General features: G+C 43.8%; 1 protein-coding gene across 1 annotated transcript; it reads right to left on the minus strand.

Annotated features, from left to right (window-relative positions):
• Positions 1–26953, minus strand: CDCP1 (CUB domain containing protein 1). Its single transcript, XM_042806547.1, has 9 exons — positions 26837–26953; positions 13299–13502; positions 11595–11951; positions 9899–10267; positions 6740–6967; positions 5617–5997; positions 4794–5159; positions 3993–4074; positions 1–2783 (listed from the first exon to the last, which is right to left on the minus strand). Exons 1-9 carry the CDS (start codon positions 26910–26912, stop codon positions 2336–2338), a joined length of 2511 nt encoding a protein of 836 aa, XP_042662481.1. The 5' UTR covers positions 26913–26953; the 3' UTR covers positions 1–2335.
• Between the last annotated feature and the right edge of the window lie 493 nt (positions 26954–27446).

Here is a 27446-nt window from a genome sequence, read left to right on the forward strand (position 1 = left end):
TGGTAATATCATTATATTTTATTTTTTAAAAAAAATTAAGTCACAACTTTCTCTTAATGAAGGGCAAGATGGAATTTGTGTCTGAACTCTTACTCTAAACATAAGCACAGTGAAAGTCAACCTTAGACTGGAAACAACTGTAAACTAAGGTTTATATACCAAAAGCTGAGTTAAAATAGAACAAATAAAAATACCAGTCAAGAAGCATCATATTCTTCCTTCAAAGATCAAGAGGTTGTGAACAAAACCCAACCTCCATTATGTTTTATTCAGTTGGTTAGAAAGAAGATGAACTAAAAAAATTCATCTAAGCAACTGCAGAAACAAGCTAGAAGGATGAGACAGCCTTGGATTTCTCTTACAGACTTCTCATTTCTTTTCAATAAAAGTGAGAAACGTTAACCAGGTGTCTGCACAAATGTACTACTTCGATAAAAATGTATTGTGTCAATTCAGTTACCTGAGAAAATAGTTTTCAGTATTGCAGAAATTTTTTTAAGTTCTCAAATGACATTAAAATAACTCGGTACACCTTGAAATCCCAGTAACCAGCCAGAGATCTAGGAATACACATTTCTATATTAAAAGTGATAAACATAAGCAGAAAAACACCTGAAACAATTAAAAGGCACTCTTAGCTGACACATGTTTTGCTACATGCTACAGAAGACAAGTCAGATATTAAATTATACTGAATCTTACAGTGGTCCAAGCAGTATAATAGTATACACTGTTAAATACACATACTTGACCATATAAATAGTCAATTTGCAATGCCAGCATAGTTAACACAGGAAGAAATTTTTTTAAAAAATGTAAACAGTAAGGTTTCTAGTAAAGATATTTTAATTTTAGGTATTATTATATGTTTAATGTTACTGCATGCAACACTATAAAAGTTTTATAGCACCTCTGTGTATCACTAGGCAAGAAACAGTCATGATAAGACATTTGGAGAGAAATTCTCAAGTCATCAAGTCTAGTGCTGCATGCAAAATGGCAAACATCCTCAGTAACTGCACACCTGGACAAGCCAGATGTTTGTATATAAAAGACAACTTTATTCAGATACCCGTAGTCTTCTGCACAAAGATCTGACCCTCAAGTTTTAAAAGGCACAGCAACTGAGAGGTATGCTAATGATGGCACTTAAAAATAAGACCTATTATTTACCCGATTTCAAGAGGTGCTTTCAAAGGCAGCTGGACAAATGAAGTATAAGTCCCTCTAGGAATCAAGAGCTGTCCCCACCATCATTTCAACATAGTTGTTGAATTTAGACCGATTAAAAAAAAAAATTTAAAAATCTAGGCTTTCCTTATGGATTCACTCTCATTCTTTGCATTTCAGGGAAACTCCCTGCTGGAAACAATCCATTTTCTTTACCCTTTTTTTTTTTTAACCTTTATTTAATAACTAAGCATCTTTAATAGATTAAGTGAAAAGCATTAGCAAATGGATGACAACAGCATTACTTGTCCATTGAAACCTTACTCTTACTTGAACTAAAAGCGCAAGATATTAATAAAATGTGAAAGCTACAGGCATCAGAACAGAGCACAAACTGGTTTAGACTTTTGAAACTTTTTTGTAAAAAAGCAAAGAAAATAGTGTCTTTGGTGCAAGCTCACACAGTGCTATCTGAGTATAACAACATCAGTTGGAAAACAGAGAAAACCCATAACTTCACTTCTGAACTAGAAGAGCCCAAGCTCAAGCATTCACCCCAATTTACATCCATGGAGCTCTTCCAGGCAGCATACATGGTCTTTCACTACATTTACATAACCACCAGCATGCTGAATATGATGAATTTTCAAGCAGCAAGTGGTGGAAATAACAGCATCCCCTCCTTTGCTCAGAAAGCATATTGCTTAGACATCTGTGCAACCTAGAGCTGCCTTGAGATGGTGATGTAGCCTACATCTTCCAAGAGTCACCAACCAACACTCAGGAGCAAATGAATTGTGAAAGGAGGAAATACTGGACAAAACGCTCTCCCCACTCTTAATTGCCACAGTTTAAACTGGCAGTTAGGAATTCACTTTCCTGAGGGCTTTATAATAAAAAGCAGGAGCATACCTTTGTCACCTGTTTCACAACCAGAAGTGCATGCAGTCCTGGAGTGTCTCGATGGCACTGAGTTTGCTAGATGTTCACTCTAAAACTGAAAGCTACCAACAGTTGAAGTTTTTTTAAAAAAACAAAACAACCAAGACCACACACACCACAACATCAAAACACATTTAAAAATAACACTCCTCTGCAGGTGTAAGGACAGGGGTCTAGGAAAAAAAAACTATTTCCACAGGAAACTGCTATAGCTGGTGTAAAATTACTCCACTAAACCATCCTGTTCCTTATTTTCCAGCAAGGACATGCTTGTATCTCCATTATTCTTCTCATTTTTATCTCCATTGTCCTCTGATTGCTCTGATTTCTGGTGAGCAAATGTGTAAGTGTCATGGTCTGTGTCTGTCAGAGGTAGAGGTTCCTCGGTGTTAGAAGAGCATTTAATGTCTTTTCTGAAGGAGAATGGAGGTGGAGAAGGTGGCAAGCTACCAATGGGTCCATCAAAAGGCCGGTACACATCAACTTCTGGAGCAACTGAGCCATTTGATTCCTTCAGCAAGTGCCCGTAGACCATAGCATCATCAATAACTGCATAGACATGAGACTCATTGTTTTTCCTCCCTTTCGTGAATAAGCCTTGTTTTCCAGGCACTTGGGTATTCACGTTATCATTGTACACTCCCACCATGGGATTCTGACTTTTCTTCTTCCTGTTCCAGAGTTGAAATTGTTAACAGGTCAGGAACAACACATGGCAGATGCGTTTGAACTCAGTATCAACAGCTCCTGTTTACCCATCCCAGCCACCCAGCACCAGGCAGTCCACCTGGATTGAAGGCTCTACTTGCAATCTTAGGAAAAATAACTCTTGAGTCTAGACATGCTTTTTTAGCAGAGCAGAAAATAACTGCATGCCATTTGGCTACCTACTGCTGCTCTGCTGATCCTGAAGTTTGTGAGATTAATTCCAATGGCCTCCGAAGCATGGGGGTTCCAGCTGTGCGATGTACCATGTCTCTCAACATCCACAGACATTAATAGGGCCTAGAGGCCATCAGATCCTCACAAAACAAGGCTAAGCATTACTGAAGACAATTAAGATAGCGGGTCCTCTATGAAAGTTGAATGACCTTTTCTGAGTTACACTTACTGGAGCAACTGTCCCCAAAGTGGAAAGACCAAAGGCTGAACTGAATGTTTTCAAGCCTGTATTTGTCAAGTCTTTCACGTGTAGCAGAGAAGTAAGCTCATGACTGCTCTAGTCATCACATTGCACAAACTCATTCCAGCTCTACAGCTTCAAAACCCAGTCACCCCACCAGCACCAAGCATACACATATCAGGAACCCCAAGCTATCGATGACTTCAGACTCTGCCTGCATGAGTAATGCTGTGCATGTTTGCTTTGTACAACCTAGTTCTCTTCCCAAGGCCTCATCTCGCAGAAAACTGCTCCCACTTGATGTGCAAACACGGTAAGCTGCTGCTGGAGGTTGTGTAGATGAATGATAGCTCCTAGTGTATCTGGGTGAGCTTACAGCTTGTTTGAACAAAGTCTCATCTAGAGTCACACGTGCAGCCACCACACTCATTGCAATTTCATTTCACAGGAATTGCTGATGAGGTCAAACCAATACCTTACCTACAGTACAGCCAGAAGCCTGCGCTAAGGCCAAGGTAGGCAAGGCACTGGGGGTTGAAGTAATGCGACTCCAGGAATGCTGCTCTACTCTTCAAGTCAGGCAATTTAGAATAAAGCTGCATTCCTGGAGTCACACTACTTCCACTACCATTGCCTACCTCATGCTTCAGACCCTTGCTTAAGGGATCTATATCAATGTGTGAAACAGAGGGCCCAGCAGCTCTCCAAAAATGCCTTCTTGAACTGCTAAGTTACACATGCCAAATTATTAACTTACTTCTTCTTAACACAGAACACAGTCAGTCCAAGCGCTGCAAGAACTCCGGCCCCGGCCACCACAGCAAGTATCACTCCTAGGTCTGCAAACAGACAAGGTACAAGGACACTGAGCAAGAGAGAGACAACATCCAGCTTTCTCCTAAAAGCTGTCTGGGTTTGAACCTCCTCAAGAGTTTCTAAGCATACCAGCTGCCTGCAGAGCAGGAGTTTCCGAGCTGTGCTCACCATGGGGCAATGCAAGCCACTTCCAAGAGGCTGGAGGCCAAGCAACGACAAACTCCTGCTGCTAGCAGTGGAGCACAGCCAAAACACCCAACCAACCCACGCCACTTCCAAGAGTTCAATACAGCTCACATGCTGCTGAACTTAACCCGCTGCCTCTCACATGCCTCTGGCTGAACAGGCAGGGAAGAAAAGAATGCAGAGAGAGACAGAGAAGGATATAACAGAGGAAATAGTGACGTTTCACCAACTCCCCTCAATACCATCCTTTCCTCTGAAATACACAAGTTGTGTTGACCTGGGGTTTTCTAGAAGTCTTAAAATTGATGAGGAAAGTCCATGCGTAAGCAAAGAAAAATGACATGTGTATTAAAAGTAGTATGTATTACAAAAAAGAGGAGAAGTTAGAAATTAATTTGATACTGTCTCAGTTCTAGCCTGTGTGGCCAATACTTACACAGACTGCAGTCTCCCACGGGTGAAGTGCAAATGTGAAGTAAATTTACCTAAGTAATACCTACCCTAAAAAGCAAGGAAACAAATGGAAAGCAAACCACCACAACCTTACAGGACTCACCTATCTGCTTGTCAGCAAAAGTCACCCGGAACTGCAAGGTCAGCTGCATCTTATCCACGGGTTTACAGTTGGAGACATTTACCCAGAAGTTGTGATACATATTCCGGGGCTCGGGCAGAGGTTCATCCTCACGGCGCACGGTTTCCTCTGCTCCCAACGTCTCTTCCTTTATGTTGACATAGGCACGGCCCGTCTCGCAAGCAATGCCCATGCGGTCCTTGGAGAACCCAAGGTGGGCAACTTGCTTGCTGGGCACGACAATGTACCAGGATATGGAGACGTAAGGAGGTAGACCATAAGGCCAGTTGGGAGTCTGCAAGTAAACTTTAGCTTTTGGATCTGGACTCACAGTGAAAGTGCACTCATCTGTAGTAAAGGAAAAGAATAAAAGGAATGAAAACTTAGTTTTGATACTTTCTTTTTTTTAAAGCTTTCTCTTTCAGCATGTAAAATTGTCTGGTCTTTCTTCTCCATAACAAAAAAGCATCACTTATACCTGTGACCCGCAAATTTATAATCAATTGCATCTCAGTACCAGCAAAAAAACTCACCTGTCATCCCCTCCCACATCAGTAATTATCACGATAAGCACAGATATACCTGCAGAATTTCCCACAACCAACTATGCACCACGTGGGGTACAAAGTTCCTTCCTTCTTCCAGGAATAAGCTACCTCACTGCTACAGATAAAAACTGATCCTAGCAATGGATCCAGGACTAGACTCTAAAGAATTGAACTCTTATTTCTATTTATATATTCTCTAATAGGCGTATTCAGAGCTCCAACATGGTACAACAAAGTAGTACAAAACATTAACTTACCTTTAATATGTGGTACAAAAGACATTTTCAGATCCTGATAATTAGACTCATTGAGGAATCCTTTACCAAATGTTTTTAAGGATATGGTGATATTATTCCTCATCTGAACCTTTTCAATGGATCCACCAGGACAGAATACACCAACATTCAACTCTGTCTCAGGGGTGGCACTAACAATGCTGTAACTGTAGCTCGTGTTGCACCTCTGCTCTGGGATGTGTTGCTGAAGCTTCAAGGATGGAGACGTAATTTCTATGTTGATCAGGTCGGGAGCCAAGAGCTTCCAAATAAACTTATGCAGTCGAATTGGCAATTGGGTAATAGCCTTGGGCACTGAAAGGGAATAGATCTTCCTCTGACACCACCGAAGATCGACACAGCCTGCAATCACAAAAACAAGTCCCAAGGGTTTTATTTTTCTTGCAGAGGAAGTATCTAGAAAAATCAAGTTTTCCTGCGTACCAGAGCATGCACACACAGAGTACTGTCGGTTTTGTGTTACAGACCCAGAGAAGTATCTGCCTGAGAAAATTTACTCAAACATGTACCAGTTGTATTTTAAGAGCTTTCCTTAAACAGGTGGAAAACACCAAAGAAACCAACAGATACAAATATACTCAAAATCCCTCAAATCAAAATACTACTTCTATATCACTTGCTGACTGGGAGACTGTTGCAGACTAGTCAAGGCCCAGATACATACTTTAAAACTCCTTCTCTAGCGGTAGCTGAAAGCATTTAGGAAAATCCTACGCTAAGTGGACATGCAAACAGCACGAGGTGCATTCCAGACGGCCACCTTGGTCCTGCATTTTCATGGGCAGATTTATGGCTCTCCTGCTCTCTTTCCATATTTTGCATTTTTCAGCAAAAAGATTCTTAGGTGCCTTCTGTTCTTTCCCTTCTAGGAATAGCTACACGGTTTCTATTTTTAAAGGTAGAATGAGGTAGTGAACAACAAGGTCACCTCCAGATTCATTGTACCCATCTCCCAACTGGCCAACACCTGGTTTCCAACCACACTCAATTTAAAGCCCAAGTGAGAGAAAAGGTTTGGGTGACCCTGGGGAAAAGCATGCAAAAACGTCCCCTGGGAAACAACGTTAAGCCACTTTTGTCATACTTATGCCTTTTTCAGCTGTGATCCTCAGACGGGACAAGTCCTTGCAGAGAAAGGAGATCTTGTAGACAGCTCCAGACACTAAAGTCAGGATGCGGTCGCAGGTGCGAGGATCCTTGCAGATCAGGCACATGGGTTCAGACATGAGCGGGATGCGGCTGGGCCACCCTTCAAAGTGTATCGTTACTGTCATATTCCACTCCTTGCTCAGGTCGACCAAATGGGTGACGTCTGCAATGAAAAACATCCCAGAGCAATTACTGGCAAGAAGCGTGGCGTGAAGCAGAACTTCCTCCATCTCTTCTCACCCCACTAGACAAACAGCTGTCATAGCTACTTCTGCGTTAACTAAGAACACATATTTACTTCTTTCCATCAGTGCAATACAAACTCAGGCAGTATCATATCACTCTAAATTAGAGGTTTGAGCCTTTCCACACACAAACCCCATTTTCCCTACCACTTTCCAGCTATAACAGGGTAACACATATGCTAGACCCTTTCAAACGGGTTAGGCTATAATGTAAAGGGCTCAAAGATGTTGGATTTGTTTTCCTTCAGAGGTTTCTTGTATTTCTCTTAAAGTCAGTTCTACCAATCACACAACAGTCGATCAGAAAAAGCACTGACAGCAGGCTGAGCAAGTCAAGTTTCTCTCCCCCTCTGCTAAAGCACTGTTGAAACATCCGCAAGTGCTGGGTCAAAATCTGTGCTCCCCAGTACAAGAGAGACATGGATGTATTGGAGTAAGGCCAGCAAAGAGCCACAAAGATGTTTAAGGGATATAAGCATCTCTAATAGGAGAATGAGAGAGCTGGGACTGTTTAGCCTGAAGAAGGTGGCTCGGGGGAATGTGTGCATGTGTGTGTATGTGACATAGTGCCAGACTCTTCTTAATGATGCCCAGTGACAAGGCAAGAGGCACAACCAAAATACTGGAAATTATGCTTAAAAAAAAAAAAAACAAACAAAAAACAAAAAAACAAAATGAAGCAAGGTTGTTCAAACAGTGGAACAGGCTACCCAGAGAAGTTGTGAAGTCTTTGCAGATACTCAAAGCCCAACTGGACACAGTCCTAGGCAACCTGTTCTAGCTGACCCTGCTGGAGCAGGGGTGTTGGACTAGATGATCTCCAGAGGTCCCTGTCAGACAGAATTCTCCAAGTCCTTGGCACAGCCAAGCACAGAACTGAGGGTTTCTACTGCAAGGTTACTCATTCTTCAGAATGTTTTTTTTTTGCAGCAGCAGCAGCTAAACAGAGAGGGTTAGATCAAGAAGTTATTTCAATTGGAAAGAGCTATATTTCCCTCTTATGTAATGACAAGCACCTCAGACAGCTGTGAAATACCCAAATGTTTGGGAAGCTTTGAGCATATGCAGATACCAATGTATTTTTAATAAGAGTCGTGTTTAACTTGCACACTGCAGATAGCATTTTTTGGTTTTGGGTTTTGTTCGTTTGGTTTTTTAAATAAAAAGTTTCAATACTGTCCTGAGGGCTGAATTTGAATCTTTGATGGAACTTATATAAGTACAAAATCACTCATTAAATCCTACAAAATCCCTAGAGAAACCACTGTTGTCTCTTAAATCCAAGTGGTTTATTACTTACATTTAATTCAATAAATGACAACCTGTTTTTTATTTTTTAGGTGATTACCATCTTGTCTACGGGCCATAAATATATTAAAATTCTTCTTTGCTTTCCAAAGTAGAAGGCAGATAAAGCTGATTAACTGAATACAATGTTTTCACTCAGTCTAGCTTCCAAGATGCAACACACAATAAATGTAAGTAAACATGGATTTGGTTAACAATGACTTCAGGAGAATTTGCTGTTCATGAATGGAGCCAGGCTAGACAGACAAGGAACTCAGAATTACAGTGGTGAGATGCTACACACCCTTTCTGGTTACATGACTTCAAGGTACAGGCCATTCAAACTTTATGCTCTCTAAAATTACTTAGAAAGTCTTTAAGTAGTCCCTCCTGCAGTGAACTTTCCTCCAGAACATGAGCTTTCCTCCACCTGCTCCTCTGCAGAGAGGGCACCTTGATTATTAACCTCCACCATGAACTGATGTCAGAGCTAAGAAGCCAGAGGATAATTCACTAACTTCATAGCTTATTACCTAGCCAGGCCTTTTATTTCTGTTTTTAGATAAATGCTCTGGTATTACAAATCATTGTGTTAAGCCAGTCTGAATTTAGGGCAAGTAAACAGAAAAAAAAAATAATTTTCTTAGTGTAGCAACAAGCTGCAAGAAACCTAAAGAACGTCCAAATGTGTAGGGGATATTATCACTGGAGTATCTCATTGACACCTTCCATGCCTAGTGTGACAACTTCACACTAGAAGATGTTCAGGCTTCCCCAGAAAGTAAAATAAAACTCAGAGAAAGGAAGAAAGGACGGAAGAAAAGAAGCGCATATTGATGCCGTTAGTAGTTTGAAGACAATTTTACATCTCCAATTTCATCAGTTCATTCTGGGGATCCTGACCAGCCGTGACAGCAGGTTTCACCTGGATAAGCACGACTGCTTACGTTCAGAGCAGAAACCTGGGCTCACAATTTAAGAATTATCTTTAAATTGTTGAATCCTACAGATGAAAACAGAACTGTCCGAATAAGCCTGAACTTGATTTCTGTACTGGAAAACAGGCGGCAACATGTGAGCCCAGACAATTCCAATCAAGCAGTTGCTGCCCTTGCCAGATTGGGCTTGTCTTGCTGGATTGGGCCCCAGAGGGAACACGGTCACAAGGAAAGGCTCTCTTGTGCTTAGCTTTGTTTATACAATGTGGAAGACTTGATACTGCAGGCGTTAAAGGCATTTTTCAATTGCATGATGCAGATTCTGGAAAAGGAAAGGAATCTCCATTTACAAGCTACAAGCTAAAATCTACGATAGAGCTTTACACTCCATTGGAAATTACAAATTTTAGCACTGCCATCCGCCTTGCCGTAACAACAGCTGGAGGTACCCAGGGTGGTAAAACAGGCCTTGGCATTGCTTGGCAACCCACCTCTTTAAATACAAGGAGGGTCCAAGAAAAAACAAAAAAAAAAAAACAAAACACAAAACTCCCAGTATTCCTCGTGGTGCTCAGCCCAGTTATCTGTAAGCCAAAGCAATGGAAAGGGCAGGTAGGTACTTACTCTCATCAACCTGAGGGTGCTGAACGACAACCTGGAAGAGCAAGCGGAGGATGCCCGGGTTCTGGGCATCCTGATCGCAGCCCTGCAAGGACAGGTTGAAACTGCCAGCTATATTGGCAGGCTGGCTGTCACTCAGCTTGAACACCTCTGGGTTGCTGAGGGAGCCAGGGATGTAGTACTCCACCCTCTCCTCTTTCCTTTCGCAGTTGGAGAGGCTGTAGTTGTGGAAAAACACGCTTGCTCTCATGTTGGAGGGGATCACAAACTGCCACGTCATGAGTTCGTCTTCTGGAAAGCCCAGCGGGTAGTTTGGGGACATCAAGGTGATTGAAGACTCCCCATTCAGAATGGATTCAATAATGCATAACCCTAAAACAAGAAGAGGGGGGGGAAACCACATGAAACAAGTTGCAATTAATGAAGGCACACTGGCACATCCAGCACCCCAGCGACAGAGTATTTTTATTTTGACAGCAAGATCATCCACTTCAGCTACAGGTTAGGTTATTACAAAACCCTCAGACTAAAACATATACTCAGGTTGACGCTTTTGTCTTCAATTAGAGAAAAGGTAAGGGATATATTAATGCTGCATTTTCAGTTTAGTGGGCTCACCTTTCAAGCATGTGGGCAGAGGCATTTCTTTTTTGGACAGGAAATATCAGAGTTCCTACTTCTGATCCTGGCTTTACAAGAGAAAACATGCAGCCTGACAACTGCTTCTGCTTCACTGGGTTTCGGGAAAAAAAGGATGTGAGCTTTTATGCCAGCACAGAGTGATCTGTCCAAAAACCTCCCAGATCTAAGAAGAGCACTCCAGCAAAGAGCCTCAAATACACATGATAAAACACAAATGTGAACCACAGAGGTGCAAGACGCTTCATGCTTCGATGACTCCTGGCAGAGTGAAGTTGGGTACACAGAGATTACGGTCCTGCTCTAGGACTCCATCGACCATGTGCAACTGTGAGGAGTGCCAGGAGTTACAAAAACTCGTGCTCTAGAAGCTCAAACCTGGACCGGGTTCCTTTTACAACTAATGGCAACAACTGTAGAGTTCAAGTACAGAGCAGGAACACCTCCCAAAGAGCGTTTGTCATGAGATCATAAAGTAAGCCACGGATTGCAGTGTAATATTCCAGGTATTTTAAGATTCTTACACAATGTTTTATGTTCCTGAGCAGGTTGAAACAGATAGGTGTATTTGAGCAGGCTCATGTGCCTTCCAGGCACTGTTCCCCTTTTCCCACATTCCTCTCACGAACACAGGCATTGGTTTGAGGCTCCAGAAGGTAAGGAAGCCGTATTTGAAAATAAACAAACCCAACTATACACTGCAACCAGCAAATAACTCTGGCTCATTCTAATTATGCTATCTAGTCTCACCTAGCTGAAAACACAAAAAACAACAGAGCAGGTATGTTTAAGTTTTAGGAAGTTTGAAGAGACTGAAAGTGAGTAATGTGCACCAAAAGCAGCAACACAATAGTTTTCATAATCAAACTAAGGTATTTTGACCCCAGAAGAGCACCAGCTACCAAACTAAAAACCATACAACGATAACTTTCAGAAAAGATGAAGTGGGAGTCAGGGATAGTAGCACCAAAACTAGGTTACCTGAGAAGAGAGGTTTAAATAATTCTGCTGCAATGTGCACGAGGCGATTACAGGTGACGAAACAATAGATTGTACTTACGTTTTATGGAAGCCCTGTTAGCTATGCTGAAGCCCGAGGTGGTGAGAGGCGAGCCCCACGGGAGGTGCAGAGACATGACAACTCCTCCCAGCAGCTTGATGCGAGACACCGAGCCATTCCTGCAGAAGGTGCCAATGTTGACTGTGGCCGTATCGATACAGCTGTTGATGTCGTAGCTAACGAAATCTGGGCATGTCTCTCCTGGTTCGACCTGTCTTAGCCATGGGGTTGAAAATTTCAGTTCAAGTCCAGCCTTTGTACTCGCCTTCACGTCCCAGATGAAAGTCCTGTTAAGGCGAGGTAGCCCCGGCGGGTAAAGATGAACATCTCCAAAGGGACACGGACCTGACACACAGTCTAAATGTAGAGAGAGAACAGCCATGATACACTCTAGAAAGCATTCAAGTAAACAAGGAATTTGACATTTTCCCCTTCAGTGCTATTTTCACAATATTTAGGTTGCGCTTCCCTTCTACATACATTAAAAGACACTCCTACAACATGGTGACATGCTGGACTCCTAGCTCACGGAGCAGACAGGATAAACCTGCTTTAGTCAGGCTGACTAACAGAAGGGATTCATTGTCTCTGGTATTCCTTCTTGTTTGCTGAAGAATTTAGAAGGTATTTAGTGAATAGGGTAGAGCACTGAATGGGCAAAAGGGAGAGGAGAGCTGGAAATCATGGATCTAGAGAACCAGTTTTGTTCCATCTTGCTCAGAGAATTCCTAGCAAATCATTCATCCTTCAGTTTTCCACTGCTTCCCATGAACTGCATCTTTGTTTCCTTGGTGCCCTGATGAACAACCTGGGCCTCAGATTTTGCAGAAGAGATGAGTAACAACTGCCACTGCAGGATTCTGAGGAGAACTTGGAAAACTTTTCTCTGAAAAATCCATATTATTGGTATTTCAAGCTGGACACTAAAAATAAGCATAATTTAATCTATCTTTAGGATCACACTTAAAAGAAGAAATATCAGAAGTGCATCTTACAAATATATAATGAAATATTGTGAATACTACTATTTGCATGAATCATATGAATAAAACTCCAAAATGTGAAGAGAACTATCCTTGAACACCACCCCAAGAATAAAAGACTTTACTGAAGACTGAATGCCCAATAAAATTTGGGATCTTATTGAGAAGTTGCATGTGTTCATGCCATTCAAGAGTACATTAACATACATATACCAGGGATAACACTCAAACCAAATGAAGCTTTAATCACACCACTTCCAAATTTCCAGTTTCTTGATTTCAGTATTGTTCATTAAATATAAGGAAACACATACATGTCTTCAATGTTTCTGCTGCCCTTATAGACACAATTAAGCTGTTGAAACAAATAATGTGGGTAATATATCACTACCACTGCTCAGAGGCTTTTGACAAGAAAAAAAAGATTCTTTGATGGGTTTATAAACTGTGGGAAAAGGGAAGGCAGCAAGGAATTGACGGAACAAACTATCATTTAACTGTTTCCAAAACAGCCAAGTTAACATTAATTCTGCCAGCCATAATACAGATGATTTGTAACTTGCATAGTTTCAGTAATTCACAGTTATTTATCAGTGTTCAAAGATTTCTTCCAACCCCAAATTACTGGGGATACCTTAATACAGTAACTGGAGAAAAACATATGTAGTTTTACTGGAGGGAGATTACTATTGGGGGAAAAATTATAAAACCCATATCTTACCAATATTTTTCTGAATTTCCATGAAGAAATACTTCTCTGGAGTACTACAAGTGAAGGTAAAAGTCACGTTGTCCCCAGGCTTTATCTTGAGTTCAGACCTAATGACATTTTTAACACGAATTTGACATCTGGGTAAAATACCTGGTCTCAGTTTAATCATAACCGTGACGTTGTCCACTGCACGAAGTGAGATCGTAAAGGAACCTAAGAAAAAGAAAAAAAGAGACTTTTTGTTACTACCACATACGAGTACCACCAGCCTCTCTACACATCCCCAGAGATGTCACATTGTCAGAATGAATATTTGCATCCACATTCTCAGAAGTTTCTGGTGTTGGACCAACAGAAAATGCCTCTGCTCTTCCAGCCCAGTGCAGACAACACAGAAATCTGCTTGCTGCATGTGCCCAGAGAAGTATACATGAAATCTGTGTAGGACCAGTTCTGCTCCAGGTTACCTTCACCAGTGTTATTTATTTATTTCATGTTTAAAAAGTAGCTTAACCATTCCTTTCAAATACCTGTTGTCTCAATTTTGGGTTTTGTTCTGTTATGCCCATCATACAGCCTGCTTCATTTCTGAAGGCACCCATGAAGTTGTAACTCAATTTGGAAAGTTTATTCATCACCAAGCAACAAAGCAAGCCTCAGCTTTAATTGCAAATGATGGTAACAGCTGAATCTCTGGGTATCCCACAACAATTACTGCAGATCAGATGAGGTATTCCGGCAATACCAAAAGCACGTACCAACAGACATGTACACATGTGGTCATGGCCCACTCCCACCCTCCCCACCTTTTATAACTCATTCCCTGAAGGTACAGGACATCCATGCAATGCCCCTCAGCAGCACAGGGGGCATCTGTGGCCCAGGGCTGACCATGTGTGCTTGGATACCTCCTCTCCATCCCTGATGTGGCCATCATAGACTTACGGCTTTTGGGGAATACATAAAAGCCTCAGCAATCTTCACAGATTTCAATCCATGCTCAAGCACTACTGAATGCAGGAGCAGCTCTCTCAGGAAATACTGGAGCCACAGAATAAACTGCTTGTTGAATAATCTTCTACTTTATGGGTAGCGGTTTATCCAACAAGTGGACCAAACCTGACCATCTTCTAAAAATATACATGCAATATAAGACAACAAGAAGCACTGACTGGACCTTCAAGATTACTAGAAAGGTTATTAACATCAGTTTGATGCTTAGCAAAGATTGGGCTCAGCCCTGGCTTAAGTGAGTAAAGTTTGCATTGATCAACCACATCCCAACCTCAGGTGAAAATCTGAGGATAAGTCACTTGGTAAGTTTTCTGCTATTTGTTTTCACTGCTCTCCCTTTCTTATTTCAGTGTATAGAACATGCAGTCACGGCATCTACAGCACTTGTGCTTTTAGTGTTTACGAAAAAAAAAGTATATATATATATTAAAAAAGGAGATTTAGAAATAAGGGTACTGCAAGTTCTGTTCAAAAAGGTCTGTTCCTTGAGTGGGACATCACGCAGGGCTGCATGACAGAGCTCTGCTCATGTGTCAGGTTGGGAATCCTCTTGCTCATTAACCCCAATAAAGAGAGATTTACCCTAGTAAGCCCAGCAGTGCAGCCACCCCAGGAGAGCCCCTGCAGCCATTCCCATCGCCAGGTGCCAGCAAGGCGCGGGAAAACAGCTGGCTCGGAAATGCACATCTGCAGGGCACCCCAGGGTTCTGCCCGACTGCTCACCGGGCATCCAGCCTGGCCCCTGCCAGCAGCTCTTCCCACCGAGGCAGTAGGAACACTGGCCAAAGCCCAGAGACTCACCTGGTGAGGGTTGTGGGGAGCAGGGCTGAGCAAACCAGGGGAACCCTGGCTCAGCAGAGCCCTCGCACCGCAGATGAGCACACCGCAGACCCTCAACCAACCTCCCCACCCAACTCAAAACTTTAGCCATCACAGCTGCAGGCAGAAGCGTATTGCATTAGTGACTCAGCTTCCCACAAAACCCACTTGTCCTATTTTTAAACCTCCCTTTTAAAAATCTCCTGATTTTTACAGCAGTCTCATGGTTTTGCAGCGCCTGACTTTCATTGCCATGTTTTGCAAAAGCCCAAGGGATTGAGCAGTCAGCATGGGCTACTGTCCTTCCCTGCCACCGGGAACATCACAGCTTCAGGTTTGAAAACACCAGGCATCAAAAATCTCACTGCTAGGGGGACTAGGGCAGAAAAGAGTATTCAGAGATACCCCATCATGCTTTTGTTGGTCTTGAGCCTTTTTCCAGGCTTTCCAGCTTTTCTACACAATCTTGGAGTCAAAAGAATTGGCAAGCCCTTGAAACTGCCTTACCTATTTGCCTCCAAGATCAAAGGCTTTAAATAAAAGCCTCAAACACCACGAGGCTAGAAAAATTTCTGCATATACTCATAATGACGAGTTTACTGACCCTCTACTACCATTATTGAGAACCTGGTCACTGAGTAACTTTCCTACAACTTAAGTGACAGGACAGTCCTCTCACCTGAGGGCCCACACTGAAATCCCTTGCTTCTTCCAATGGCTGACTACTCAATGTCTGTGTTTCTGCCTTAGAAATGCTTTCACAGAGGTTTTCAATGTGGGTTTTCCCAAGAAGAAAAAAAAAAAAAAAAAGAAACCACCAGACTGACTAGGAACTGCTTTGTGCAATGACCCTCCAAGCACACAAGGGACAATTGCGGGGGCAATGTCCACAGGGTGTGGAAAATAAGAGTAATGCAAAGCCAAACTAGGGCTGCTCCTCCTCGTTCTTTGGGAGGAAGCAGTTTTCAGAAGAGAAACTGAAACAATTACTTCCAGTCTAGTCCTGAGTTTTGTCTTTCATACTTCTGGACACTTTTTGGGTTTTTTTATTTATCATGTTTAGTGCACAAAATAGGCTTTGACCATGATGGTCATCATTTTTCCGATGTTTATGTCATCCAGATATGAAGTGTTAATAGCATAATACCAACAGTTAATAGGGACAAAAGAGACTTCTTTCTTGCATACGGTAATTGTCACACTCGTCTACAGTTTATAAGTATTACTGAAAAGTCTGTTCCTCACTTTTTCGACAAATAGTTATCACTCCTCCTTTTCCCATCCCTGGGACAGCACAGCCACACAGCCAACCTGGCAGGACAGAGAAGCACGAGGGCCACTAACAGCCAGCACTTCTGCACCAAATGCTCACACATGGTTCCAAGACCATTTTTAGTCACGAGGATTAAGTTTAAGCATAACCTTAAGCACGTGACTAGCTTTAAAATAAAACAAAATACATGCCCTGAGCTGAAACCAATGAACAGAAGTTGTCAACATTTTGAATGGTGTTTTGAAATAAGCAAAGACTTCCTACAAAGGTCAAAACAAAGCATCATCTTTCCCAGCCCTTGAAAGCTGCTTTCTGTTTTTTTTTGTCCCTCACCCCTTTTCCAGACTTCATGAACATGTAGAAATTCATCTGGTCTTCCTGCAAGATGATCAAATCCCTGTCATCTCAGTATCACTTCCCAGCATGAACATGGCCCATGCCTCAGCTTTCCAAAACAGGACTTGCCCAAAATCAGAGAAATGCTGTAATAATCAATATAGCAGCATCCCAGGAGGCAATGAGGATGCAGATCTGTACTCAGTTAGGCTCAGCAAACCTGTCTGCTAGAAGCCCGCACAAGGACAGACACCTAGATTATTGCATAAACAAACAACCTGCTAAAATGAAACTCCACTGGTAATAATTTTGGCCAAAAAAGGAGAGCACTGTGCTGTAATGTCAACAGCAGCCAGCTGCTAATGATGTGCTAAGCTACATTAGACTATCAAATCTAATTTTCATATGAAAAATAGAAGAAAAGAATCATGCAGGAAGTATATCCAGTGATCTCAAAATCACTAAAAATAAATGACTAAATGGCTAAACCCCCCAAACTATAGCCACACACAGGCAGCAAAATAGAGACACTACTCAAAAAGCACCTTTACAAAAGCTCTGCAGTAAACATGAGTGAGTCTCTTCGTGACTCACACTAATCTGTCTTTGTCTATGATTCCCACTGCATGCCTTTTTATTAGGATTACCAGTAACTGTACACGTTTCTTGTAAAGAAGGAATTTCCATGCCTTGTTAATGCTGCACAGGGATGACACACAGGATATCTAAACCAACAAGAAAAAGCATCTCCAAGCTGGATCTAGTTTCTGTCTACACAACAATGAAATTGCTGGGCTAGAAGATGTCAGAGGTAAAGCTTCCAGCCTTGAGCTGCTTCACAGGCTGAGACACACATCTGATCTCACCCAAAATTTTTTCCCTCTAAGCAATTACAGTTTTGCAGCCTCCCTTGGCTATTTCTTGAACTGCCCTAATCTCTATCTGCACCTTCCCTGGCACAACTGGATTTCACTGCTGCTCGTCCTCATTTAAGACTCCACCAGTATCCCTTTATCACTAAAGTAATGCTCGTCTCTGTGCAAATGCACCTTGGCCAGCTTTTTCTCAACAGTATGACTTTTCCAAAACTTTCATCAATTTTATTGCTCAGAGCTCTCCGACTTGATTTAGAAACAAATTGCATAGTGTAAAACAAGTCAGATTACTCCACACAGTTTAGCCTAAATTTATCTGCTGTGGTTGCATGTGACACTAATCTCCTAGTATTTTTTAATATGTATATATAAATGTCAAAAGGACATTTTTTTCTGTACAAGGGGGGTTGCAACATAGAAAACAGCTGGAGAGTAGCAGAGCCAGTGGCACTCACAGAGAGCGTGCATATGTACGTACAAGGAAAGGACTTGGTAGGACAGCAGTTTTTATGGCTGTGTACAGTGCCTTGCTAAACAAAGCAGGAGTGAGAACAGAGTCCAAATAGTTTTGGCTAGAGGGCTGCACTTTATTGCAGCAATTTATCCATAAGAATCTATTGATTGTTTCACATGACTTCACTGGATGTATTAAAACAACCGAAAAAACCCCAGACAGACCAAGAAACCGAAACCCACAAGACTCACCACCAAAAAAAAAAAAAAAAAATCAGACGTTAATTTGTCCCAAAATAATGTACAAAAACTCTTGGTTTGCTCATTCTGGTTAAATCATGGGCTTGTTCCACTACAGCCATTTTTAATAAAAACCAGTCAGATGGGGCTGACTCAGACACCATTCACGAGCTGGCAGCAGCTGGAGGAGACGGGCTGCTGCAGCAGACGAGTAGTGGCAACACTCGCTCCGGATATGAAATACCTGGATCCAAACCCCTGTTCTGCCTGAGGGAGATCTGAACCCACACAACCAACACACCTCTCCAGAGAACGGGCTCGTCCACCGCAGCGCTTGGTGCCACTGCCCCGGGACAGGGACAGCACCACGGCACTGCTTGCCTCTACAGCTCAGTTACACTCTCCCGAAAAGCTCCTTGCCTCTCTAAGCCCTTGCAGGGATGCTGGCCCATGGGCATGCTCATAGCCTGCTGAGGGTGTTCCACTACACAGACTAGTGCAAGGGTCCTGGTAAGATGGTGAGAAGTAAGGGGTACCATGCAGTAATGCAGTAACACAGTAACCCGGCCACATGCTGAATTATGTTGGTTTCAAACTCCTCTCCCTGATCTAACAGACAGCCTCGGTGCAGGAGACAGCAGCATCAGCAGGACACGTTCAGAGCAATCCATCCAGAACACCCCGCGCCTAGCCAGGGGACCTCAAGGCTGTCTCCTGTGTGATGGGCATTGCAGGCTCCAGCTCCCGCATCCCAAAAAAACGCCCCAATGGCTCAGCTAAGAGACACGCCAACAGCTGCACCTGATCACCCATTTCGCCTTCACCTCCAACATAATTCACTGTACAGTTGACTCAAATTTGCCAACAGGTCAAAGAATATTTAAAAGAACAAATGTCTCCCTGCTGTGCAGACTCTAATGTTTTGTACTCATTTTACTTCAGCAATTTGAGACCAACTTTCCAGTTTAACTACAGCACCTGATTGCTCAAGCATCACCCACTCCTCCAATTCCACTTACAGTGCCCATCCAGGTAATCACCTTCGTATTTTTCAAGCCCTTAGCAAAATTAGTCAGGGACCCATACACCATTTATACTCTTCTCACCTACTAAATAGTGCTGTGAGCAGCAAACTGAGGTCACGAGCACTATCACAAATTATAGCTTACCCTGCTTGCTGCAAGCTGCTGAAATCCTGTTGGACTTTATAAAGCAAACAGATTTTCTGTTTACATTTGAAACATAAACTAACTACTCTTTATATTGCTCAATGATCTCCTTATGCTTGGACCCATCTCCCAATACCACACTTGCTTGGGATGTGAGATCCATATTTCGTCAAAGGAATGCTTTCAGGGACTCACACAGAAAATGAAAGCTTAAAAACCGCAAAGCTTGTAAATCCTTACAGATAGATGCTGCCAATGACTATGCTGCCAGGGTAACCACCCACACCTCAGGACAAGGCACCTCAGCAAGAATATCCATTCCTCGGGCACCACAGTACGGCCTCCTAACCTTGACTGATGGTTTAAGCTGAGAGCCAGGCTGGGGATGGGAAGCTGGCAGGATGTCACATATCCTGTTCTCCTCCTCATCAGGGAGGAAGGGTCAACACTTCTACGGTAGTGATGTTACAAGTCACCTCCAAGAACAATTCAGCAGAGAAGGTCTGTCAGTACCTCAGGTCAACAAGATTGATCACTCAAAAGTTGTTAATTCATTAATCTGTAATGCCTAGCAGGAATAAAGTACCTTCTGATTTAAAATAACTTTAAAAAATATATAAATTTCAGTGCTTCTACTACTTTCTCTAGAATCCCTTTGGAAGATAATTAAAACACTCATATAATTTGTGTAAAAGACATTTTTAAAAGGAGTTCTTTTCACCAAAAGTGGCAAAAATAGACACTTTGGGATTTGGCAAGCTTAGCTGTAATTATGGGAAGGAGAGTGTTGACTCTGAGCTGCCTTTTCTTAATTATTATTTTACAGATGCAAAGTTTTGTTGCTTCTGTAGAAGAGGCAGAACTCAATAAATGCTGTCTGTAAGCTGGCTGCGAACTCGCACACAACATACAAAATGCACGACATGGGTCTGCACAACTTGACAAGGAAATGTCGCACTGGCACGAGGAACGCTAAGCCATCACACAAGTCACTGCAGGAGCCTCCCTTGATCAAAGTGGTGTTTGCTTGCAGCTTAAGCCTACCTTGATGTAGGTCAGTGAGAAGACAGCATCTTGGAGCATGTCTGAGCAGCTCTTCAGTCTTGGCTCTGGTTAAGGAAGGTGGAAAAGCACGTTTCACAATCAGGGGTCCCTCCCATGCCAAACATCCTGCTGACAGCTCTTTGTCTCACTTCTGAGGAACTTCAGATCATACCTTTTCACCCCTCGCAGTTTGCTGTCTCCGTAGGCTAATCTCTCAGCTCCACCCGTGGACCCAGCAAAGCCAGAGCCAACTTCAAGATGCCAGCATGATCGTACCTCTCAAAGCAAGAGTTTGCTCTGACAGCGAGTAACCACACTCCCTTGAGCGGGCTGTCCCATGGCACCCCTGAGGATGCTTGTTAAAAGGTGTCCAGTGAAACAGGCGAAGGTGAGACTCTTCCCCCCATTATAGGAGGTAGGTCAAAAAAAAAAAAAAAATCTCCTTTCCCATAGTACTGGCAGCCTTGGCACTCAGAAGCAGGCTAGACCTTACTAACATACATGAAATGCGCATCTACCAGGTGTTATGGCATGATCCTTCAGCCGGCTCTTCCTGAAGGTCTTCCAAGAGGTCCCATCAATAATGTCTACACTGTGCAGGTTGAGCTAGAGGCAGCAAATCCTCACCTCTGTCACCAACTAATACAGAAACACAAGATTTTGCTCTGACATAACAGCCAGCAGTTAACCACACCACAGCACAACCCACGTCCTTTCTTTCACTCCTTGGTGCACAAGCAGATATTGAGCAAGAAGAATCTGTATGGGCACATCTCCATCAGGTTAGAGAAGTTTGAGTTGAGGGATGCTGACCAGGCTCTATCAGCTAAGAGCCACCAAAAGTGACCAGGTGCTCTACAGGAACTGGTTAATGGTTTGGATCCAACAAATCAGCCCATGCTGCAGCAGGTGTGCTGTCTGCTCCAGAGCTGAGGTTTGACAGGGATACCTGAGCAGCATCAGTGAGATGGCTAATGTCCCAGAAACTGCTGGAAGTGCTTCCTTAAGGTAACATATCTAGTCTTTCTCCCAGTTGGGCAAAGGGTTATAAATTATAAAAAATATTAAAGATGTAAAAGTGTAAAAATATTTTAACTGAGACTTAAGAAAAGCAAGGGGAGAAGGTACAGGGTTACCCAAAAAAATCAAAATTGGCATCCAAGCCCTGTTTTTCCCATATTCTCCAGCCTAGCACACACTTTGCTGCAGCGGAGCCTTTCTAGGAACAATTCCATGGAGACCAAAGCCAGAAAGCACCCAAAGGGAGAGCTCAAAGGAGCACCCAGAAGGCAGCAGGTGCGGCTTGCTGCAGAAGAAAATCACCAGTCAGCTCAGTTGAGTGGATCAGCCCACTCATGAGAATGGTGAGTAGCACCCAGCTTCCCCCCACACTGCCCCAGTAATCGCCCAGCTCCACCAGCAGCCCCATACAGGCGACAGCATGGAGGAGTGGGACTCCACGCACACACGCTGCTCTCGGGTTGTGTTCGTCTATCGCTGCCCGGAACCTGAAAAAGGCCATGCTTTGCCACCAGCAACTACAAAAAGCAAATGAAAATCAATACAGAGAAACTGGTGCATGCGTTATCTGCGCTAATTTGCAAACACACCATATCCCTGTCACGCACAGCTGTAGCGGCAAAAGCAGGTAAAGCCAAAAGTGTCCTGACTTTATTCTCAGCAAAGGGTGGCTCTTCATATGAAATACTTCCAGAATGAACCAAGTGCAAAGTTGTTCAGCCTCCACCTAAGACTGAGGTTTTGGCACATGTGGATTCTAAAGCTTTTTATCTAACTTTTATACATGTATAAATATCAGTTAAGCTGGGTGATAGGAGGTATACCAATAAATTGAGCCCCAGCAATATTTATTTATGAAAATACTGGTGCTACATACTTCAAGAAGTCAAAACTTAATTTTTTCAGTAACCTTCCTCCTACTTTCTTTTTTGTTCCAATATTATTTATAGATAAGATTAACAAGCCTGGACACAACTGACCCAAAGGATACTTGTTATTAGGTAGGGGAAAAATTCTTCCCTTATTTCATAAAGCAAGCCATGATTGCTGCCTAGAAACTCCTGCTATGGTGTAGCAAGGCAACACACACAAGCCATAAAAAAAATGAGGAGGGCAATCTTCTAGCTAAAAAGTAATTTCCTCTATGCCACAGGTCGATGGTGGTACTCTGGATATGAGCTTCAGCAGTCTCCAACCCTTCCACCCCATTTCTCCCCTGGCCAGTCCTTTGAGCCAGTGCCAAAAAAGAATCCTTTTCAGCCTGTTCCCCCTTAATCATGTTTTGGCTGATGATCTACCGCAGCTCATCAAATGACAACCCCAGGCACAAAAGACTTGCCAGCCACCTAAGGAGCCAGGCTCAGAAGCTGGCCCACTGCATCACCGTTCTTCTCTCCTGGGCCACTTAGCCAACTGGCTGCCATCAGTTGGTGGTTTCAGTTTTCCATACAACTAAGACCACGACCAAGAGTATGGCTGTTGGAGAAACTTCATTCACACATGACTCCGGAGACCACAACCTAACTGAGGATCTCTGGTGGGGGTACTCAGTTGGTCATTTGTGCTGCTGTGGGCAACACGTTCAATTCAGTGTATTAATCTTCAAATATTTTCATGTTCCCACAACCTCACATTCCCACTTGGTCCTTCACGTTAAGTCTGAAAGGATGTAGAGGTAAAGACAAACAATTGAAAATCACACACAGACAAGGCTCACCTGTGAAAAGCAAGCATTTCAAATCTGTGAAAAAATTTGAAATTGAGAAAAAAAAATAAAGTGTATTTTCCGGTGGACAATGTAAGGTAGTAGCACTAGAACTGAGATACACAATAAATAAGTAATTTACTATACACACTTTATTTTCTAGATAGTAAAAACTAAGCACTCTAGACTGTTTATGGCATGAGGCAAGCAAAAAAATAACAAAAAAAAAAAGGTACAACCAAATTCTCATGCACATTAGTTGGTCTTAAAAGGAAAGGTCTTGATTGAGTGAGCAAACGGCAATTCAGTATGGAAATAATCCTGCTTCCACCAGTCTTCAGAGAAGTGCAAACAGGCTAATTATTTAGATTCTGTCAGAACAGCAGAAAGACCCTGCTAAGAGCCTGGGGTTTTATTTTATTAAAAGCAGCAGCTTTAAATGTTAAAACTGATGTGTGACTCAAGCCAGTCCGTTGCCAAGAAAAAGTTAACTGGAGGGTAGAGCAAGAAACAACATGGCATTATCTGTAAATTCACTTATAACAATGACATTTTAAAGACAAACCCCAAAATACATATGCAGATTGTATCACATAAGGACACTTTAAATCTAAAATATTTGTTTATGTTTCATAGGCATCGTAAAAGTCTGATTAACTTCATTATTAGTGCTTCAAAGAAACACGTTTTTCGTTGGAAAACAGATTTTCAAAGGTCAGATACACAATATTTCATTCACACTCCCACGTCTATCACACCAAATACTTCTTTCTGTAGTTTTCCACCTGTAAGTTAACAAATGTTTCATTTGATAATTTACATTATGCATAAAGTTGCTCCTGAAGAAAACCCACAAGCTCTTCTGAAGAATATGTGACCAGCCATGCCTGACCTACATGTTCCTACGGGACACTAAGGACACCACCATAACAGTGTGCGTGCTGGGAAAGGGTGGAGGGAGGGCGAGAGGGTGGACTTCACCAGGGATGACAAGAGATGGCTTTAGAGATAGGCACATCACGATTTGCAGCCGTCCCACCAGAGCATCACCGGCCCCTGAAGAGGCACACGTGCCTCACACCCAGCCTAAGCCTGCCCTCACTGAAAGGGAAATTGCTGCAACTTGCAGCCAAAACGCAGCAACAGCGGAGCCAGTACCAACGTCAGCACCAGGGCACAGGCAACTCCTTAAAAATTACAAACTACATAGGGGTGCGAGGGAAAAATCTTAACCTGAACTATCTTGGGCTCACAGGACAAACCTTTGCTCAGGGAAATGTTCCAACTGCAGTTTTGGTTGTGCAATAACAAAAGCAACTCCCACTGGGATGAAGGACACACCAGGTACACGGGATCTCCCAACCAAAGGCACCGTTCCCCTCTCACCATCACAACCTTCAGCCTGCTACTAATGCAGCCGAGACTGAGACACCTCTTTCGGGAGGTGGAGGGGGCCTGGGGGTCCACAGAGAAGAGGGAGGCACCGAGTTAAAGTCTGACAGGATGGCAGAGGAGCTGGCACAGGGGCTTGTGCAGGAGAGGGACGAGCAGGCTGAAGCACGCGGTTTGGAAAGGAAGGGACTGAAGAAGGTCGGAAGAGGGACCACCAGCAGCTGCAGCAAACCACAGGGTCTACCAGTGGTGTTCAGTGCAACTTCACTGTTGCTAACTTTGCTTTGCAGGGCAACTTCACTGTTAGCCCAAGGGCAAGGTCAGCAGTTGGGGAGCTCTCTCTCCCCGGTTCCTCTAGATTAAGCTAAGAAAGCCCACGCAGAAATCCTGTTTGTAAGAAAGGTTTGCACAATAAGGACAGACTAAACATTCTTTGTCAGACTCCCCATCTTCCTTCCATTTCCTGCACCTTCACATCTCATTTGGTTTTGCCAGCTCCCCAACAAGAGCTGTTACGCGCAAAGGAGACTTGCTCGGCTCTCCAGGGACACAGCCTGCACCCGCTGCCACCACCGGGCTCTACACCCAACCAAACCAATGATGTGGGCTCAACCTTGCATAAAGTAGGTGTAAAACTGTTTTCCTTTTTTAATGTCAACACGAACGCATAATGTTTGGATGTTTTAAACAAGAGAGAAAGGGAAAAGCTGGAGTAGATGATGACAATAAGCAAAAATCAAAGACTCTGGCTCAAAAAGAGCTGTACTGTGCCTCAAAAGCAAGCCCGTGAAGTTTAATGTGAGGCCTCGAGAAGATTTATGGGGGGGAATAAAAGGAACAAAAGATTTTGATAACGCAGTTTGACCAGAGGGAGAGGAGCAATGTGTGAATGTATGATTAATAAGCTGCTGCATCTCCCATTGAAGGTCTAGACCTATGGATGAAAAAATATGCCACTGGAATTTTTTCATTTGATACTTCACTAATATAAGATCTTTGGGAAGTCTAGTTCCTCTCCTTCTAGCACTGACCCATCTAAGATTTTAAAAGTTAGTTTCCTTTGAAAACAACACATAATTAACCACAGCATAATAGTCTTCCTTTTTTCCTTGAAGAGGCTTAGAGAAGCTAATAGCTGTCATTCACTCAACTCAGAGGCAATACATTAAATGCAAATATTTTATTGAAAAGACGACACAGCTCAAAATTTAAACCTCAGTGCTGGCCAATTTCACAGTCAACATTTAGATTATATTATTTACAGTAACAGTAGCACAACCACACTTCAGCAGTTATGGAAACATTAAAAAGGCACGAATTTCACATCAGACTTTTTTAGGGTATTCATAGTCACTGCAAATAACTCATCACTTATTCTGTATAGAAGGACTCATATTTCAAGAGTCTTTAACAGGACTAATAGCTATAAACCAGACTGTTTAGATTTAAGGACGGGCATTTTTTGCAATCAAGCATCTCTGGAAACTGAGGAAAACCCCACACATTGTCTCTGTGTTCATAACTGGAATTCTTTTGGGGTCGCAGACAGGATTTAAGAAAATTATTCACAGGTTATATATGTGGGATTGCATCAAGCACCCTGGAATTTCAAGAGACACAGAGTTGGCAATGAGCAGCAACCTCCCATTAAACTATCCGACCCGGGCTGGCATACAAGCCATCCCACTTCCCTGCAAACACAGTTCATCCACTGCCTTATATAAATAAGGTAATTCTCTTTGGTTAAAAGTTTATGTGACTGCATGGGCCGACACAGATCCTGCAAGCTCCTGCTCCTTAGGGATAATTCAGGTGCCTCTCTGGCGCCCAGGGAAAAGGACTTTGTGAAGTTACTTGCATCATCAATACAGTAGCAAGCGAGGACCTAAAGCTTAAACCATTAACCCCGCCCGTATCTGTGCCACAAAGAAAGCGAAGGAAAGGCTCAGACGGCGGGTGCTGAACCTGGATACCCCCGTTACAGCGCGACGCTGGAAGCCGTGCCCGAGCCCCCCGGCACTGCAGCCCCTCTCCCCGGGCCGAGGGGCCCGGCCCAGCCGCCGCCGCCGCCGCCGCCTTCCACCGCGGGAAGGAGCGGCCGCCCCCCCCTTCCCCCCCCCCCCAAACCCGGGGCTCCCCCCCGCACTCCACAGCCAGGCAGGCGAGCCGGCGGCGGGGCTGGGGTTCGCCCCATCCCTCGTCCTCACCTTCCCGCTGGAGGAGCTGCGCCGAGGCGGCCAGCAGCGCGGCCAGCAGCGCGGCCAGCGCCCAGCCCGCCGCCATCTCATCCCCCCCCCGCGCGGCACCGGCGCCGGGGCGGCCGCGGGTCCCGCCGGCGACGCCGCTTCCGGCTCCGCCGCGCACCTGGAGGGGCGGGGCGGGGCGGGGCGGGGCCGGCGAAACCCCGCCCCCTCCCGCCCCCGGTGCCCCGGCGGGGCCCCCTCGCACCCCCGTTGGGTGCCCGCCCCGTTACCCGCGCTGGGCCGCGCGCCCCGTGCCCACCGAAGCACCTGTGAGCAGCCGTGCTGCCTCACCCCCGCGGCGCAGAGCTGGTGGGGAGGCTTCGTTGCCGCCTTTCGGCCCTTGGAGGGGGCTTGTAAGAAAGAGGGGGACGGGCTTTTTAGCAGGGCCTGTAGCGGCAGGGCAAGGGGGAATGCTTTTAAACTAAAAATTCGGTAGACTCAGACTAGATATAAGGAAGAAGATTTTTTTAAGCCAAGGGTGGTGAAACAGCGGAACAGGTTGCCCGGAGCGGTGGTAGATGCCCCATCCCTGGAAACATCCAAGGGCAGGTTGCTTGGGGCTCTGAGCAACCCG

The sequence above is a fragment of the Tyto alba genome, unplaced genomic scaffold (assembly GCF_018691265.1).
Source record: "Tyto alba isolate M040663 unplaced genomic scaffold, T.alba_DEE_v4.0 Super-Scaffold_46, whole genome shotgun sequence".
Classification (NCBI taxonomy): Eukaryota; Metazoa; Chordata; class Aves; order Strigiformes; family Tytonidae; genus Tyto; species Tyto alba.